This window comes from Protopterus annectens, chromosome 16.part0, assembly GCF_019279795.1.
Source record: "Protopterus annectens isolate FY-2018-M chromosome 16.part0, PAN1.0, whole genome shotgun sequence".
In the NCBI taxonomy this organism is placed as follows: domain Eukaryota; kingdom Metazoa; phylum Chordata; order Ceratodontiformes; family Protopteridae; genus Protopterus; species Protopterus annectens.
Window position 1 is genome coordinate 121,822,698 of NC_056750.1, and position 17,285 is coordinate 121,839,982.

General features: G+C 36.9%; 1 gene segment (V, D, J or C); it reads right to left on the reverse strand.

Moving 5' to 3' along the window:
• Window positions 1–14,192: 14,192 nt before the first annotated feature.
• The window catches only part of LOC122790527, a 121,541-nt gene continuing 118,448 nt past the window's right edge, over window positions 14,193–17,285 (reverse strand). Inside the window, 1 exon segment of the V gene segment in view lies at window positions 14,193–14,215. Coding sequence covers window positions 14,193–14,215 — 23 coding nt within the window.

A 17,285-nucleotide genomic window follows, 5' to 3' on the forward strand; every position in this document is an offset into this window, starting at 1 on the left:
GGAGTCGAGGCGTGCAGAAAGCTTGTCAACCCTATCTGTTAATACTAAAATAAGGGTTGTCAGGTTACCATCATCTTCATTAGAACGTTTTTTTGTATCAGCGTTCAAAGTAGGAAAAATTACTTCCTCGTCCTCGCTGTGCTCGTTAGATGCCATCAAACAAACTGAAGCAAACGAAGTTAAAAACAGACCACGACAAAAATAAAGGTGTCCAACGAAACACAAGCAGAGGGCAAAAGGATTTAATTCACAAATAAATGTAAAGAGCTTTTCGTTGCTTACTATGTGAGCAACTTCTTCAGACAAATACACACCCAACTAATTAGCAATTTATACTCACATCACTAAAAACCCACGTGTTAAATACATCAATTGTGGGTTAAAGTGGTGGAGTTACATAAACAGTAATTAAATAAAACAATTCATAGATATCTTTTAAAACTGTTTTTAAAAAGTATATATTTAAAAGTGTACTTTAAAAATGTACTATTATAGATAGTGCCTTCTAAACAGCATGTGTTTTTCCAAGAAGAGAAAACCATAGTAAACTGAACCAACTCGCAACAGTCTACTAACTAAGTATGTCGTTATGTATATGTGTATAAATATATACGCAAATATGAAACAGAACAGTTGTCAGTAGAAAGTAAGTCCGCCCCTACAGTAAAGTTACAGAATAGTCTCTCACAAAGAGAGGTTTACACCATAGTGTTCTATTCCTACTTTTGCATTTCTAAAGTCTTACTATAATGTTAATACTTATTTTTCTCTGTATATATTGCCTTAGTACATAACTAACTTTACAATGATGACATACTTTAAAATATTTGACCATGTTTAGTGGTTAATTATATACTTTGAAATAGGTATTATTTGATGTCACTTGTATATGTACTTATTGTTTGAATGACAATTTATAATTTAATATATTACATTGAAAATACATATCATATATAGTAAACAAGTACAACTAATGTAGAACAATACTTTTACACTCTGCTGTGTACTGTATAGTGACTTTATAAAATATTTCCTAGGCTGACTCTGTAAGCCGATTTTGTAAATTACTTTCTAAGCTGACCTTGGAAGCATTATATATTTTACACTTAAACATACTTAATATATATTACAATTAATAAATACACTTACATATATATACACATATATATATTTACATTTATATTAAAGTTAAAAGTAAAGTGGCTGATGGAACTGCAACATAATACTTTAGTGGTCACTTGATTACTCTTTAAGACTTATAAGTATTAACATTATAGTAAGACTTTAGAAATGCAAAAGTAGGAATAGAACACTATGGTGTAAACCTCTCTTTGTGAGAGACTATTCTGTAACTTTACTGTAGGGGCGGACTTACTTTCTACTGACAACTGTTCTGTTTCATATTTGCGTATATATTTATACACATATACATAACGACATAGTTAGTAGACTGTTGCGAGTTGGTTCAGTTTACTATGGTTTTCTCTTCTTGGAAAAACACATGCTGTTTAGAAGGCACTATCTATAATAGTACATTTTTAAAGTACACTTTTAAATATATACTTTTTAAAAACAGTTTTAAAAGATATCTATGAATTGTTTTATTTAATTACTGTTTATGTAACTCCACCACTTTAACCCACAATTGATGTATTTAACACGTGGGTTTTTAGTGATGTGAGTATAAATTGCTAATTAGTTGGGTGTGTATTTGTCTGAAGAAGTTGCTCACATAGTAAGCAACGAAAAGCGCTTTACATTTATTTGTGAATTAAATCCTTTTGCCCTCTGCTTGTGTTTCGTTGGACACCTTTATTTTTGTTGTGGTCTATATATATATATATATATATATATATATATATATATATATATACACATACAAACACGTGTATATGAACATATAGGTTTACTATCAAAACTTGGAAACTGCATCAGTCGACTGGCAGTTTCCAAGTCAGTAGAATGTCTATGCAAAATCGATCGACTACACTACAGTGAAAGTGCAGTGCAGGTCGATCATTTAGGTATGGCATTGTGCAGGGAGGTCGTGGTTCAGTAAGGAATGGGGAATTAGCCCATTTCCTCACTGTAGTGCGATCTCGGAGTTTGTATATTTAATGTGCAGGGGGTGTTGGGGAGCAGCAAAATAGTAGAATTAATGTTCCATTAACTGTAATGTTCAACGGTACATTAATGCACATAGCAGGAGGTGATTGACATTACCTCTTGCTGTGTTTATTACATGAAATCACAGCGGTCAATGTACTCACTTTTACTTTATTTTATTTTATGGAATTTTGAATTCAGCATTTCAGGTCGACATTTTAAACGGTTGACCAATGTTGTTTTGAAATTCCAATAGTAAACCGCATAAACACAAGCATGCACAGCAGCGCTAGACACCCAGTGGTGTAAATCTTGGCTGTAGAGAATTGTCACTGGTGAAGTGACACCCCATCTGCCAGTGCAAAAACTGGAGAGAAATGGGTTGTGGATGGAGGGAAAGACACATACACACACACACACACACACACACACACACACACACACACACACACACACACACACACACACACACACACACACACACCTCAAGTTTACAGCATCCTATGTGGAATTGTTTACAGAGACCATCTACAACCATGTAATTGGCTGTATAGAAGCAGTTGTACCTACTTGAAGTAAGCCCAAAATAAACTCTAAAAACAAACTGCACTGGTGAAATCCTAACCTTAATAGGGTATAAAACAAAAGGAAAAAAGTTATGGCTCACATCAGGAAGGGCATCTCCCACAATGATAGGAGCTTTTTAATTAAACTAAACAGAACTCTAAAAGGACTAAATAAGTCCAATAAGGCCAATTACAATGTCAAGATACTTTCACAGGCTAAAGACAACCACAAGGCCTTCTACAGCTATCCTTAAAACCTCTAAGCAAGCCTACATCATTGTGCTGGACTGGTCGTCATTGGTACCACCTTCATTGAGAAAAATGACATAGCAAATTTGCTGGGTGACAAATTCAGCTCAAACTTCACCCCCACCTCCCCCTGCTCCTCCATGGAATACCTACTAGCATAACCCCCCCCCCCCAACTACTATCAGGGAGTAGGTCCTGATGGTGCTAGCTAGGGCCAAAAACACAGCCTTAGTGGGCCTCAACTCTCCTTTCAGCTCTCCTTTCAGCTCTCTCCATTACTCTTCTACTTGTCCCTATCACTAGTACTACCCCTCCTCTGTATCTCTTCTACCATCCACTTGGATATTACTTTTTTCCTATAATCTCAACCTCTCTTTATACTTGTCATATTACTGTAACCTTTATACTTGTTTATTACTGCAACCTGTTATCTCACCTCTTACCTAAATCTACATGTTGCTCCCAGCTGTACACATCTGCTTATTAAAACTAGTGCCCTGGCACAAAACGTTTATCATAATTGTTAATACTGTAGAAAGATGAATAGAGTCCTGTGTGAGTTACTACTTTCTTTCTTTTTGATTGTACTATTCCTACTCTTGCAAAGAATTTGTGAATAGAATTCCTCACTGTATGTTATAGTTTTGCTAAATTGCTTTTGCACTGTTACTATGCAACATGGGAATAGTTCTCTACATGCTTACAATTTGTATCTTATTGTGCAATTTTTGTTTTGTTTTTATTATTTGCTAATATATAGTGGAGCTTTTCTCCTAGGGCCTCTGCTGAAAATGGACATGTATCCAGTCAGACTAGCCTGGTCAACAAATGTAAAATAAATGATAAATAAATAATATATCCAGCGATGCCTCCTAAATAGCTTGAAACATGACCTATAAGAACTTTTTTGAGTCACTTTTAAACTACAGCCTCAGCACAGGCTTTGTACCATGAGAATGGAGGACTGCAATAGTTATCCCCCTTTTCAAGGGTAGACTATCAACTGACCCCTGAAACTGCAAACCTATTAGTATGACTTGTTTAGTATGCAAAGTCATGGAATGAATTATCATGGAAATGATTAACACTGAGAAGGGCATCCTTCAGACACTAGATCCAACCCAGTCTGCCTTTGTCTAGGGAGGGTCATGCCTACTAAATCTGATGGACTTCTTTGAGAAGGTCACTAAGGCAACAGATGAGAGTAAAGTGGTGCATGCATCTACCTGGACCTGGCTAAGACATTTGATGCAATATCTTACTTGGGTATAGCTGACAAACTAACCCAGCATAACTGCTGGATTGCCAGCTGGGTCATAGACAGGACCCTGGAAGTCAGGATTAGTGATACCACCTCCACTAAGAGGCTGGTCACCAGCATGGAACCTCAGGGCTTCATACTTGGAGTCCTGCTATTTGGCATCTACTTCTTGGAGATAAAGGCTAATATCAAGAACTTTTGGCTAATGAAGCTTGCATATGATTACAAACTGGGAACTATCACAGAATCCCTCCATGACACAAGCATCTTACAAGATTGGAAAAACTTAAAATAACCAGCTAAGCATGACAGAATAAACAAAATGATAAAGTTAAAAAACGATAAAACATATTTAGTTTGCTTTGTTTATTCTGCTATGCTTAGCTGGTTATTTTACATTTTTCTTATCTGGTGGTTGTGTTTAATCAGCTTTAATCCATTTATTTGTTTTGCATACTTATATATTGCAAGATTGTTTAACACAGACAACTCCAAGAAATGCATTATAGTGCCTTTTGGGAAAACTTTCACCCAGGCTAATTACTCCATTGATAAGACATCCCTAAGAGTTGACCCAATAATCAAGGATCTGGGAACATATGTAGACAGTAATTTGCCTCTGACCAACATGTGGCCAAGGTAGTAAGAAAATCGTTCTATATTACACAACTTAGAACCAAGGACATGGCATCCAGGTCCAAGGAAGCCAAAGCGTCACTTTATTTGACCTTAATCAGACCCATCATTGAGTATAATGCCCACTTCAGCATGTACCTTACCAGACATATGCAACAGTTGTAACACCCACAAGGGTTCGATACCAGAAGAATCCAGGGTGTAAACACATTGTGCTATATGGATTGCCTTAAAGCCTTATCTCTGTACTCTGTCTCCTACAGGGTCATTGGTTCATAGATTAATACTGGACTAACTGCCCTTGTGGACTCTTTTAAAGCTAGCCAATTACCCCATGTGAGAATCAAACCATGCATCTTGTGTCTGCAAGGTAAATACCTTTACCATTAAGCCAACCTTCCACCTTGTTGAGATTATGGAGAGATGATCGATGCCTGGTATAAAAAGTATCCTCAGATCCAGTTCTGATGGACCTTTTGCACATCCACAAAATGATCAGCATCAGAACCACTTGATCCAAGAATTTAACTTCTGCCTGTGACATAAATAATACATGGTGACGAGGCAGATATATATATCTCAGAAGATCCCCATGATCTGAAATAGGCTTCCAATCCATGTAAAGCAGAGTCAATCTCTGACCCTATTTAACCCTAACCTTGACAAATGGATGGGAAATTAGAAATTAACCCAAGGTCTGGGCCTCATGCATCTGATAGACAGTGGCAGACATTAATGCCCAAACTAACATACTCTCCCCACATAACCTCTAGAAACTTCCTAACTAACATACCCCCTCCTATTATGCGTCCATGATACATAGGTTTACAATTGGATTGGATTGCATGATTACTTTTATAAAGGCCCTGGTGGTTGTTATCCTAGTATATACCTATGAACCTAAGAATAAATATGAAAAACAACCTATAATATGTTGGTTACAATTTAAGGCTGGGTTGGACCATTTTCCAGCATACTATAAGAAGTTGACTTCTTATGATAACTGTCGGATATTGACTTTTTGGAAACATTTTGCGGTAACATTAAAAGCATCCTTGAAGGAGTACATCAGTAAGCAGATGCAGATGATAAATGCAAAACTAAATTCACTTAATACGGACAACGAAGAGCCAGAAGGTGAACGTAAAGATAAAGGAAAGAGCAGGGCAGAAAAATTATGAATCTAGAGCAAGTAGTGAATAAAATGTTGCAATATAGCATAGACAAAAAATCTGAGGTTCATGGACTTTTGAGTACACTCTAAAAGGGAAGCTGATGGACTTGAGACCATCCCAAAAGGCTAAAGAACCTTGTACTAAGACCAATGCAACAGACCATAATTAGTCAAGGTTTATGAGACACCAGTGCAGTTGCTAGATAGTTCTGCTATTTTTTAGAGGCTGTATGCATGATGAAAATTTTGTTAACTAGGAAAGCATTTGTCAGGTTTGTAAGAAGAATAGGGAACAGTTAGAGCCATCTATGTGGAGATTTGTGGAAGGTGAAGTGAATAATCAATGTAAAAGGAAAGACTGAGATATGACTGGCTGCCCATGGAAATATATTTAACGTTTGTACTGCAGTGGTGATGCTGCGGTAGCGTTGTCGCCTCAGAGTTAGACATTGCCCATTCGATTCTCAGTTAGGGCGTCTTCTGTGTGGTGACATGCGTGAATAGGCGTTCCATCATTGAAGGTTGTGCGTTAGGCCCGGCAAGCCAGCACGTAAAACTCTACTACCAATCATTAGCGGACCGGAGTTCCACTGTGGCGGCCCCTAACCAGGAAAAGCCGAAAGACACAAACAAACTGAAAATTAATAAGCTGGTGAACCATGTTTGGAAACAGGTGAAGCTTCTAGGTTGTGGAGACAAACTATAATCATTCTTATATTAAAAGGGGGCTGGCATAGATTGCAAATTAGTTCTTTTAGATAATTCTATATATTGAACCACAATTATAAGAACTTTATGACTTTTTTAGCTAAGAGGTTAGCACTGATTCTTCCTAAACTGATAAAGCTGGATTAGACTGGATTTATCCATGGTAGAGCTATTCATGAGGACATTGTTAAAACATGGCTCTTGACTGAGCTTGGTAATAGATCAAATCAGTCTCCTGTTGACAGCTAATTTAGATACTGAAAATTCATTCAGTAGGGTAAACATGTTCTTATTTTTTGAAATATTTGAATATCTGGGATTTCTATGCAAAATTATAATTATTAGTTCTTCTCTGTATCATGATATGTCTGCCAGGATAACACTTTGGCAACAGATTACCAATGTATTTTTCTTGGCTAAATGTACAAGGCAGGTTTTCTCCCCATCTCATATGTTCTTTCCACTTTAATTGGAACATATCCTGCAAACTGAAGCAACTTTCTGTAAGGGGATATGAAGCTACAAAAAAGAGGTCTGAAAACTGTCTCTTTATGCTGGTGACTTAGAAATCTTTCTTAAGGAACCCAGAACAGAACTATAAGCACCATTCCTTGAATTACAATATTTTGGAAGGTTGGCCATGTACAACATGACAACTCAAAAAACTGATATAATAAGGATAAGCTTCATTCCGTCAAGTGGTTTGCTTCAGAAATACCAATTTTTATACAGACATATTGTTTGGTTAATATAGGGCTAAAGCTAACAGATAATCTAGAGAGATGCGCGAATTTGTCTTATGATGCATATTACATAAAACTAAAGGTCTTACATGCACCTGGAGAACTATTCAACTAGACATGACTCAGTGACTGCATGCTATTCAGTAGTTTGTGTACCCATTTGTTAAGCATGCATTTCATTGTTTTTCCCTCCCTCTTGGTAGGCTTCAGTGGAATGCTTAAGAAGCTCACTTTAGAGTTTGTTTGGACAAAGCAAAAACATAGAATAGATTATAGCATTATACCACATTTAACAGAAAAATGAGAACTGGAAACCCTAGAATTTTATTAATATAATGGATCTATAATGTAAATGTATTGCCTGGCATTTTTACTCCAGATTATGATTTGAGAAGGAAATAAATTTTATCAAGGCCGCTTTGGAGGGGAGAAGACTCTTTACTTTAATGAGGAATAGCATTTGGGTTGACAAAATAAACACAATAGTTTAGATCATCATTAAATTAAGTTAAAGAGAAGCTGACAGAGGCCAGAGCAATGGAATCTGAATGTTACTAGAGTTTCTATAAGTTTAAGGTAGAATAGCTTACTAAAGTATCGGAAGCCGCTGTTGGAAGAGTAGCCCACTGGATTGGGAATAATTTGCAATTTATGGAAAAGGGAGTCATACAGCTATATGGTTTTATCAGGAAATAGTGGGAATACTGAAAAGGACAAAACTCTGTACAGCTGACAGGGATGACCGGCCTACTGGTCTGGTGATGTGATGGCTAAAGCACAGACAAGAGAAATCACTTAAGACTAAAACTATAAAGATTATTTATAAGTCTGTGTAAGTGGTGGGTAGTATTGTTAATGGATTTATGATGAGTTAGCAAAGACAACTGAGTATCCCTATTATACAGCTGGTTTGGCCGAAGGGAGTTTTGATGCATAAGTGTGTCCACAGTATAAGAAATAATTTTTTGGATGGCAATATTTATTTAAGTTTTGTTTATATCTGCAAGACTACAAAAGATATGTTATAATGTATCTTCTAGTTGTTGAAGTTGTAACTTGGATCAGCTCTGAAATTTTGTACATATGTTTTGGGAATGTCCCAAATTGAAATGATTGAAGTTTGGAGAGGGAAACATCTGAAGACAAATCTGGGAGGGGAGCAGAATAACTGTAACATCTTGTCAACTGTTGTTTTAGGTAGAGTAGCACAACAGACATGAAAGGGACAACCCTATTAGAACAACACATTTTAGCAGTTAAGAAAGCAAATATGAGGAAGTGGAGGAGATACCCCCCCCCCCCATCACTGGAAGATGTGAAGCTACTTATAAAGGAAGTTCAAGATACGAAACATGTCTATACCGGAGAGCAAACACAATGAAAAAGCTTTGGCAAAATGGATACTGTCGGTCTTGCAAACAACATCCTTACAGGTCTGATACTTCACATAGCTCAGAGTGAGAAAAATTAATCCATTCGGGAAATTTTGTTGACAAGAAAGATGTGAACCTCCATTAATACAGATGATACAGGTGTTAACATGGGAAACATTGTCCTACGTACTATGGTTGAAGTCTCTCTGTATTATTTTCCTATTGTGTTAAATCAGGTGTTGATTGATAAAGTCAAGAAAAAAGAACAAAGAAGCAAAAGTTTTCACATTAAAAATAATAACTTAATTATTTATTTTATTTATTTATTTTATTTTACATTTGTTGACCGGGCTAGTCTGGCTGGATACATGTCCATTTTCAGCAGAGGCCCGAGGAGAAAAGCTCCACTATATACTGGTACATTACATAAAATACATTACTATAAGATACAACTTATAAGGATTAAAGAACTAATTGAATGTAGGATATTAACAATACAGAAGCATTTTTACAGAAATGTACAGTTCTTAAATTACATCATTTTTACAGAATATGTATAATACTTAAAATACTAAATACTGAGTAGAATTCCTAATCCCATGTTATTAGGAAAAGCAGGAGTAGTAATTTTGAAAAGAAAGAAAGAAAGAGGTAGCACATACAAAGGTCTATACTATATAGTATTGACAGTTATGATAATACATTTGTGCCAGGGCACCAGTTCTAAGAAATAGAATTGCACAGCAGGGAGCAAAGAGTAGGTTTAAGTGAGAGGGTAGATGACAGGATCCAGAGGTGTATTGAGTAAAGAGAAAAGATGTTATAGGAAAAGTAATATCTAAGTGGATATTTAGCAGGAATAGTCTCCAAAACAAAGGTTACAAATAATTTCCTTGATTGTCTGTTTGTGCCATTAACTCCCTTTCTCCAATTATACATGGAATTTAGGTGTTGCAGCAACTGTTCCTACCTCTTTTGACTCACACCCCCTCTCCTACCTTCTTCAGCAGTCATTCCCAACTTCACAGACCTTCTGTCACACGATCCATTCATCTCTTGCCTAAACATACTTGTCTCCTCTTCCTTCTTCCTGTCTTTTCTCAATCTGCTTTACCAAATCGACTCCTGCTTTCCTGCACGTGACTAACCGTCATAATCACTTCTCCTTAACCTTGTCTGTAACTCAGGCTTCTTTGGTTTCTACTCTGATGATCTAATTTCTGCATCTTTCTCATTTTGTATATCTGACTACTTATCTCAGGCACCTTGTCTCCATCAAATAAAACTTTTGTAGCTTCTCTGTCTTCACTGCACAGCTTTTTGTGCCGTACAGAAACACTGGTCACACCACTTATTTGTACAACTTTCTTTTTATCTTTTAGTATTCTTCTATCATACTCTATTCCTGACAGTTTATGCCATTTGGCTGAAGCAGCCATAATCCTATCTTTGACCAGCTCATTCAGACTTCCCTTCTCCATAACCATACCTCTCAGATGATTGAAGCTGTTAACCCATTCCAGTATTTTATCTTCTATCACAAATTCCAGCTTCTTCTGATTTCCCACATTTGCTGCCATTACATCTGTCTTATCTGTACTCAGTTTCATCCCATATGCCTTCAGATTTGCATTCCATTCCTATATTATGTGCTTAAGTTCCTGCTCAGATTCTGCTTGCAGTGACAGATCATCAGCATAAAGCAGCTCTGTTGATCTGACTCTTCTGACCTGTTTGCTAATGTAATTCATCACCAGTATGGACAGGATTGGGCTAAGAGCTGAACATAATACACAACCACACCCTTTCCCACTAGGGACCCCTCTGTGAGTGCAAACACTGTTCCTACTTGTTCCATTGGATCCTTGTTTAAAGCCAGCACTAAGGCTACCTGTGTTTTAGGTATATTGTACTGCAGTAGAACTGTTCAAATCAGCTTTCTTGGGACCTTGTTATATCTTTTCTGCAAGACTAGGAATGCCCAGTTGGCCTCTCTCCTCATGTACAGTTTCTTGTACACTGTCTGCCACTGCAAACATCAGGTCAGTTGTGACACTGTCTGTCACTGCAAACATCAGGTCAGCTGTGCTGCATCCTAATCTGAATCGAAACCGCTCATTTCCCATTTTATATTTTGCTACTTTGCATATTTGTCATTCAGTCATTCTTTCCAGAACTTTCTTGCAGTGTGAGAGAAATATAATATCTTTGTACTGCCTATAGTTGTGAATATCCCCTTTGCTCTGATATGCTGTCACTAGAATGCTTATTCGCCATTTATCTTGGATGTGCATCTCTCTCTCTCTGTCCATACTGGGATTAGTACCTGTCGCTCGTCCATTTGTAACATAGATGACAAGCAGGCAGGGTATTTCATTTATACGCTTTGATATATAGAAACACATCAGGATGGACAGCAGCATCATGAAATATGAACAAACCAGTTAACAAACAGACCCTATATACATATATGCCTACATCTCAACAGCTAACTACAAAATGGCAGTCAGGCTCACACATGCTCAGTATTTATACACTTGTGCAAGCCCTTCGAGAGCTTCTTAAAGGTACATGCACACAGATTGATCTACAGTACCCACAGGAGCAATTTCTCCTCTAATACTCCTAACACCTTTATCATATCTCCAGTGACATCCTCTGAGCCTGCCTCTTTCCCGGACTTCATTTCCCATACTGCACCTTCTACTCCTTCCATGATGGATTCTCCTTCCACTTTCATCATAGGCTGTGTAAGTGACAGTGCAGCTTCTGTGAGATTTTCTTCATTCAGGAGCTTGTGGAAGTACCTCCAGCTAACTGTTATGTACTCTGACCTGGTGAGCATATTGTTGCTGGTGCCCCTTATAACTGGCTTCAGACAGCTATCTTCTTTAGCATTTTGTCACCATCATGCAGCCTAATAGAGCTTCTTTGAGCCATCTGCTGAGTCACTTTTTAGAAGCTGGTAGAGTATCTCTGATTCTTGGTTCTTTGCCATATTGCCTGTTTTCTTAGCCTGCTCTCTAAGCATTTGTATTAGCCAACTGGTATTCCTTTTTAGCCTGACCTGTCTTTTCTATCTACCACTTTTTCCAGCACTCCTTTCTACTGATGTTTGTTTATTAACCAGGTAGGTGAGCGTGTCCCAAGACCCTTTTTATCATAAAAATGAAACAAAAACAATTACTAGTGAAAGATAACACCATGGAGCAATAACAAGGCATGACAACATTTAAAATTTGTCAGATAAACTAAAGGTGCTGCTCACAAAGGCAAATGCTCTTGTTTAAACAATTGAAATTAAAAAATGTACATTTAAAATTTGTCATTAACAAGCCACATTTAGACACTTTACAAGGAAATTGTGTAATAAATATTAATTTCTTTACAGGGAATACACATTCTTGTTAATGTTAGTAAAGATTAAATATGGTGCAAAATTAAAATAAGGATTAAAGGAACCTTAAAGAATATCAAAGGAACCAGCTATACTCTGCCGCATATCGTCTACTCAGAGGCGATCTCTGCTTAACATACAAGGCCATGCCAAACCCAGAGCTGTTGGACATGCTACACTTAAAGAAATTCCAATCCCTCAGAGCCACATGCTCCAGGGATCTAAACCTTGTCATCACAATAAACAAAACATGCTGGAGGGATAGGTTCCTGACCCAGAGACTCCCCAGACTCTGGAATAGACTGCCCATACATGTTAAGCAGAGTGCCTCTTTGGCCCTCTTCAAAAGGAACCTTGACAATTGGATGGGAGAAAGGAAATTCACCACGGGGATCTTGTCAGTCGCCTTGCTAGACAGGGGTCCAAGGAAGTAAATAGTGTGGGAATATATAGCCAGGGAATTGTTATGGCTAGGCTTGTATAGGCCCTAGGGCTGATATCTTAGTACCAACCTATGAACATATTTACCTTTATGCATAGATTAAGATTTTTGTAATATTAACGAAGTGCAGTGAATTAATGATAGAGAAATTGAAAATTTGATTTATTACAGAAATGAAGGTAAAAAGCATTGTCTGGCAAGCAACGTGACAACAAAATGCTTGTAATATGTACTGGGTCAAGATGTGAAATCATAAAATGAGGTCTGTGAAATTGATGAGTGGGGGCGTTTATCTTTCCCCATGATGCAAGGAGCACAGCATTGATTAAATTAAAGTATGGTGCAGTGGGAAAAAATCATTTTTTTAAACAAGAAACCCATTTATTGAATTATCACAAATGACATAGGCAATCATACATTTATATAAATGAAAACAAACCATATTGACATATTTTCAGTTGTAAATGTTATACATCACTTATACTCTATCCAGTAATTGCTAGTCAAACATTACAAAGCTCAGTGGTTAAAAAACTTGAGAACACATCAGGTTACTGAAGGTAGTTTTGGCGAATGTAAATACATTGAAGTAAGTTTGCCAAAACTGCATTTTGCGAGAGTGGTGTTTACCTTTTTCTCCATTGTGTGTGTGTATATATAATATACATATATATATATATATATATATATGTGTGTGTGTGTGTGTGTGTGTGTGTGTGTGTGTGTGTGTGTGTGTGTGTGTGTATCGATTCCCTTTATAATCTCGAAATATTGAAATACTGAATTTCAGTATTTCGAAACTATACAGCTGAATCTGCAAAATGCCGAAACCCCAAAACCGCAAAAGTACATATCGCAAAGTTAAACACACCATACAACACATCACACATACACGAGCCTACCCACACTACAAAAAAACAAATAAAACACACACAAACACAAAAACATAAATTAACAAACCTACACTATAAATAAGCAGGGGGCAAGCCACCCTGCACCCCCCACACCCCCGCAGACTGTAAACTCACAACCAGAAATTATACAGTCCCCACGCACACACACATCACATATATACAAACAACAAAACTTTCAAAACTTAAACACTTATACTTTTACCTGCCTACCCTAACCAACACGTACAACTTCCAAACACACTCACATACACTCAAGCACCTACCGAAAACCCTTACAAATTAGTTACTTCCCTTAAATTCCACCTAAATCCACAAACTAAACCGTACACCATGCACACAGTACATTCCACATACCAGAAACCCATAACCGCAAATTCGACATTTCCGTATTCGCGGTTATGCAGTTTTGCTATTATGACAATTCGACTTTATGGTCTCAAAATACTGAAATTCGATATTTCAGTATTTCGAGATTATAAAGTTAATCTATAATATATATATATATATATATATATATATATATATATATATAGATAGAGATAGAGATATATACATACATACATATATCTATATATGGGTCTAATCAAGATGATTGAAGTTTCAGAACATTGAATATCATATGGTCAAAGACCAGATGATCGAAGTTCTGAAATATCAAGCATCAAAGTAAAAGAAAATCTAAAAAGATAAACAGTTTTCTTTTATGTTTTTGCAGGGGGGCAATCCCCCCTGAATCCCCCACACCCCCTGTTACTTAATATACCAACTCTAAGACCACACTACAGCAAAGAAAATGGTAAATTTCCTGTTCTGCACTGTACCACAATCTCCATTCAGACAGGTCAATGTTTCAGAACATCAATCATTTGGTGTTCGACCATATGACGTTGGATGTTCTGAAAATTCGAGCATCTAAAGTAGACCTATACATATATATATATATATATATATATATATATATATATATATATATATATATATATATATATTGTGTGTGTGTGTGCATAAGTTTGGGGGTGTGTGGGACATAACGCCTCACCTGGGGAATGAAGGGAAGTTTGCCTCCCTGCAAAAATACTTTCTTTAGGATGTCCATTGAATGCAATTGTCAAAATCTTACTTCACTGTATTTACATTCAGGAAAATTGCCTTCAGAAAATCAATATGAATCCAATCACAGTGAATGCTGGTTCGTCCTCCGCAGAAAACAGAAAATGACAAAAGTAAAATCATCACCTTTCTTGTGATTGGCTCATTACATGATGAAGTGGTTAAAGAACTGCCATGGAACCATGAAGAAGGTCGGTACCCCATCAGCAATATGGCTTTGATTAGCGTCTGCTATAAATACCAATGTTAAATTCTCACAGTCATTAAGTAATTGGTTGTATTAGATAGGATAATAAGATAGCGATCGCCTGTCTGTCATGAAAAAGTGAAGAAAGAAGTTGGTTCACATACTAAGATTAACATACAAGTGGAATGATCGTCGTATGTTAGAGCAGTGACTCTACCTGAAGATTTGTAATTCCTGGCATGGATGGCCTATTTAGGGCCTGTGATGAATTTGGCCTGTAGGAAGATCAAGTGAACTTTATGCAGAGCTGGAACTAGGCCAAGCCAAGCTGTAACCCAGAGTTTGTTTGTTTTCTAGAAGGACTATGTAGGACTAAGCTTATGTAAAACCACAACTAATGGTGTTATCTATCAGGCTGAAAACTCTGAATATCTGTAAATATTTTAAATACTTTTGAAATTAAGTGTGCAAAGGCAAGAAGACTATTTTCATTTCGTCCCTTAAATAAATCTGTCTTAACATATCTCTGCCTCCACTGTGTATTAAGAGAAGAGATGACATTTTATCTATCTATGTATCTATCTGTCTATCTATTTATCCATATATAAGGTTGTCATTAAAATGATTGAGAAGTCAATGGTTTGTGTGGGAGCATAAAAAAGTGACTGCTCAGATGACTGTTTACTCATTTGTGAGAATCACATATGTGAAGCTCCTGTGCCAACCTTAGTAATGCATGCTAGCACTAACCCTAACCGTAACTGTGTACCTTAACTTAAAACAAAACATTTCCTTAATACTACCGATATTCAGACAAAATGGAGCTGAATGTGTTATTGAGCTGAATGCTTCATAGCGTTATGGTTAGTACATCGGTAAAGGAAATTGATTTCCTTTTTTGATATACTACTTTTTGGTAATGTGTGTTATTGGGATTTACATCATTATATCAACATACCACATTATCGAATCCTAATTTGTCAACACCATAACATCAAAAGCTTACTTACTCAAACTCCCAGAAAAAACAAAAATGTGAGGTGATGTTAATTACGGAAAGGAGAGAGGGAGTTTAGTTAGTTAAGATGGTGCTGAATATTCCTATGTTACATGTTGCTTTTGATGTAGACAAAAAGATCTGGTGAGGGTTATATTTTGCCATTATGGACTATGACCACAATCTGGAAGCATTCAAGTGCTGTTTGAGCTTCTGTTTGAGACATTTCAGTCAACTAATCTGTCTCAGGGTTAGTGAGATGGTATCACACTGTTTGATAACACAACTGAAGTATGGACATTAACCTGCATTTATGTTAGATCTGCTAGTAATGAGTAACAATTTATTATTAGAACGTAAGTCTCAGACAAGAGCGTAGTGATGCAGGATGGACATTAGTGAGTAGTATTCTTCAAGGTTTATAGATGAGATAATGGATAGTGAGTAGTTGGGTATAAACTAGGTAATGTAGCTTAGTTGGTTTAAAGCCAGGCAGTGCAGTGTGCCCTGAATTAATGGTTTGCATCAAATGTTGCTGTTTTATTGTTGCAAACTAACTTAATTTCTAATTTCATTTTCTGGGTGGTAAGAAGATTAGTGAGAACTGGTGACGTATACAAATGTGGTGAAAGAGGGTACATTGTTTTTCTGGATAGTCAGGTAGGTTTTGGCACTATTATAAGAACACAGCTTTTGATGGATCCTCTTTATGACCTGTTGCATGTGTTGATCATACCTTAGGCCTTCATGTATAATAACTCCGACTAATTTAGTATGTGGTATAATTTCAATAGATATTTTGTTTTTTAAGGTAATGTGAAAGAGTATATGTAGTCAGAGTATTGCTTTGGTAAAACTAACATAAACACATAACACTACACATCATACTTCCTCTGCAAAACACATTACATATAATAGCTCACGCACTAGTGCCTCATCGGTCAAACCCTTAAGGTAAAACACAAAATCAAACAGATTAGTCATAGCTGATTCCATAATGAGACACACTGATGTCCTTCTCACCAGGCTGGATAAGGAAAAGGTCACAGTCAGCTATCTGTCAGGTGCCAGGATACGCCATATCACACATGCACTCAAGTCTTTCAACAACAGGTGTTGTTATGTCTCAGTCATAGTCCAGGGTGGTGTGAACATCTTGAGATGTACCTCTCTGGACTATATGAAGAGAGACATTACTGAGCTCTCGGACTATGTGTCTCAGGCAGGTATGTCACTAGCCTTAAGCATCATTTTACCTTCACCTAAGTGGATGCATCAATAGAAAAAGAAAATGATTAATTTCAATAATTGGGCTTAGCTTCTGGTGTCATTCTAAGGGGATCCACTATCTGTCAGCCTGGGACGACATGATCAACAGACATCGATGCTTTGCCAGAGATTGTTTTCATCTGTCATCTCTGA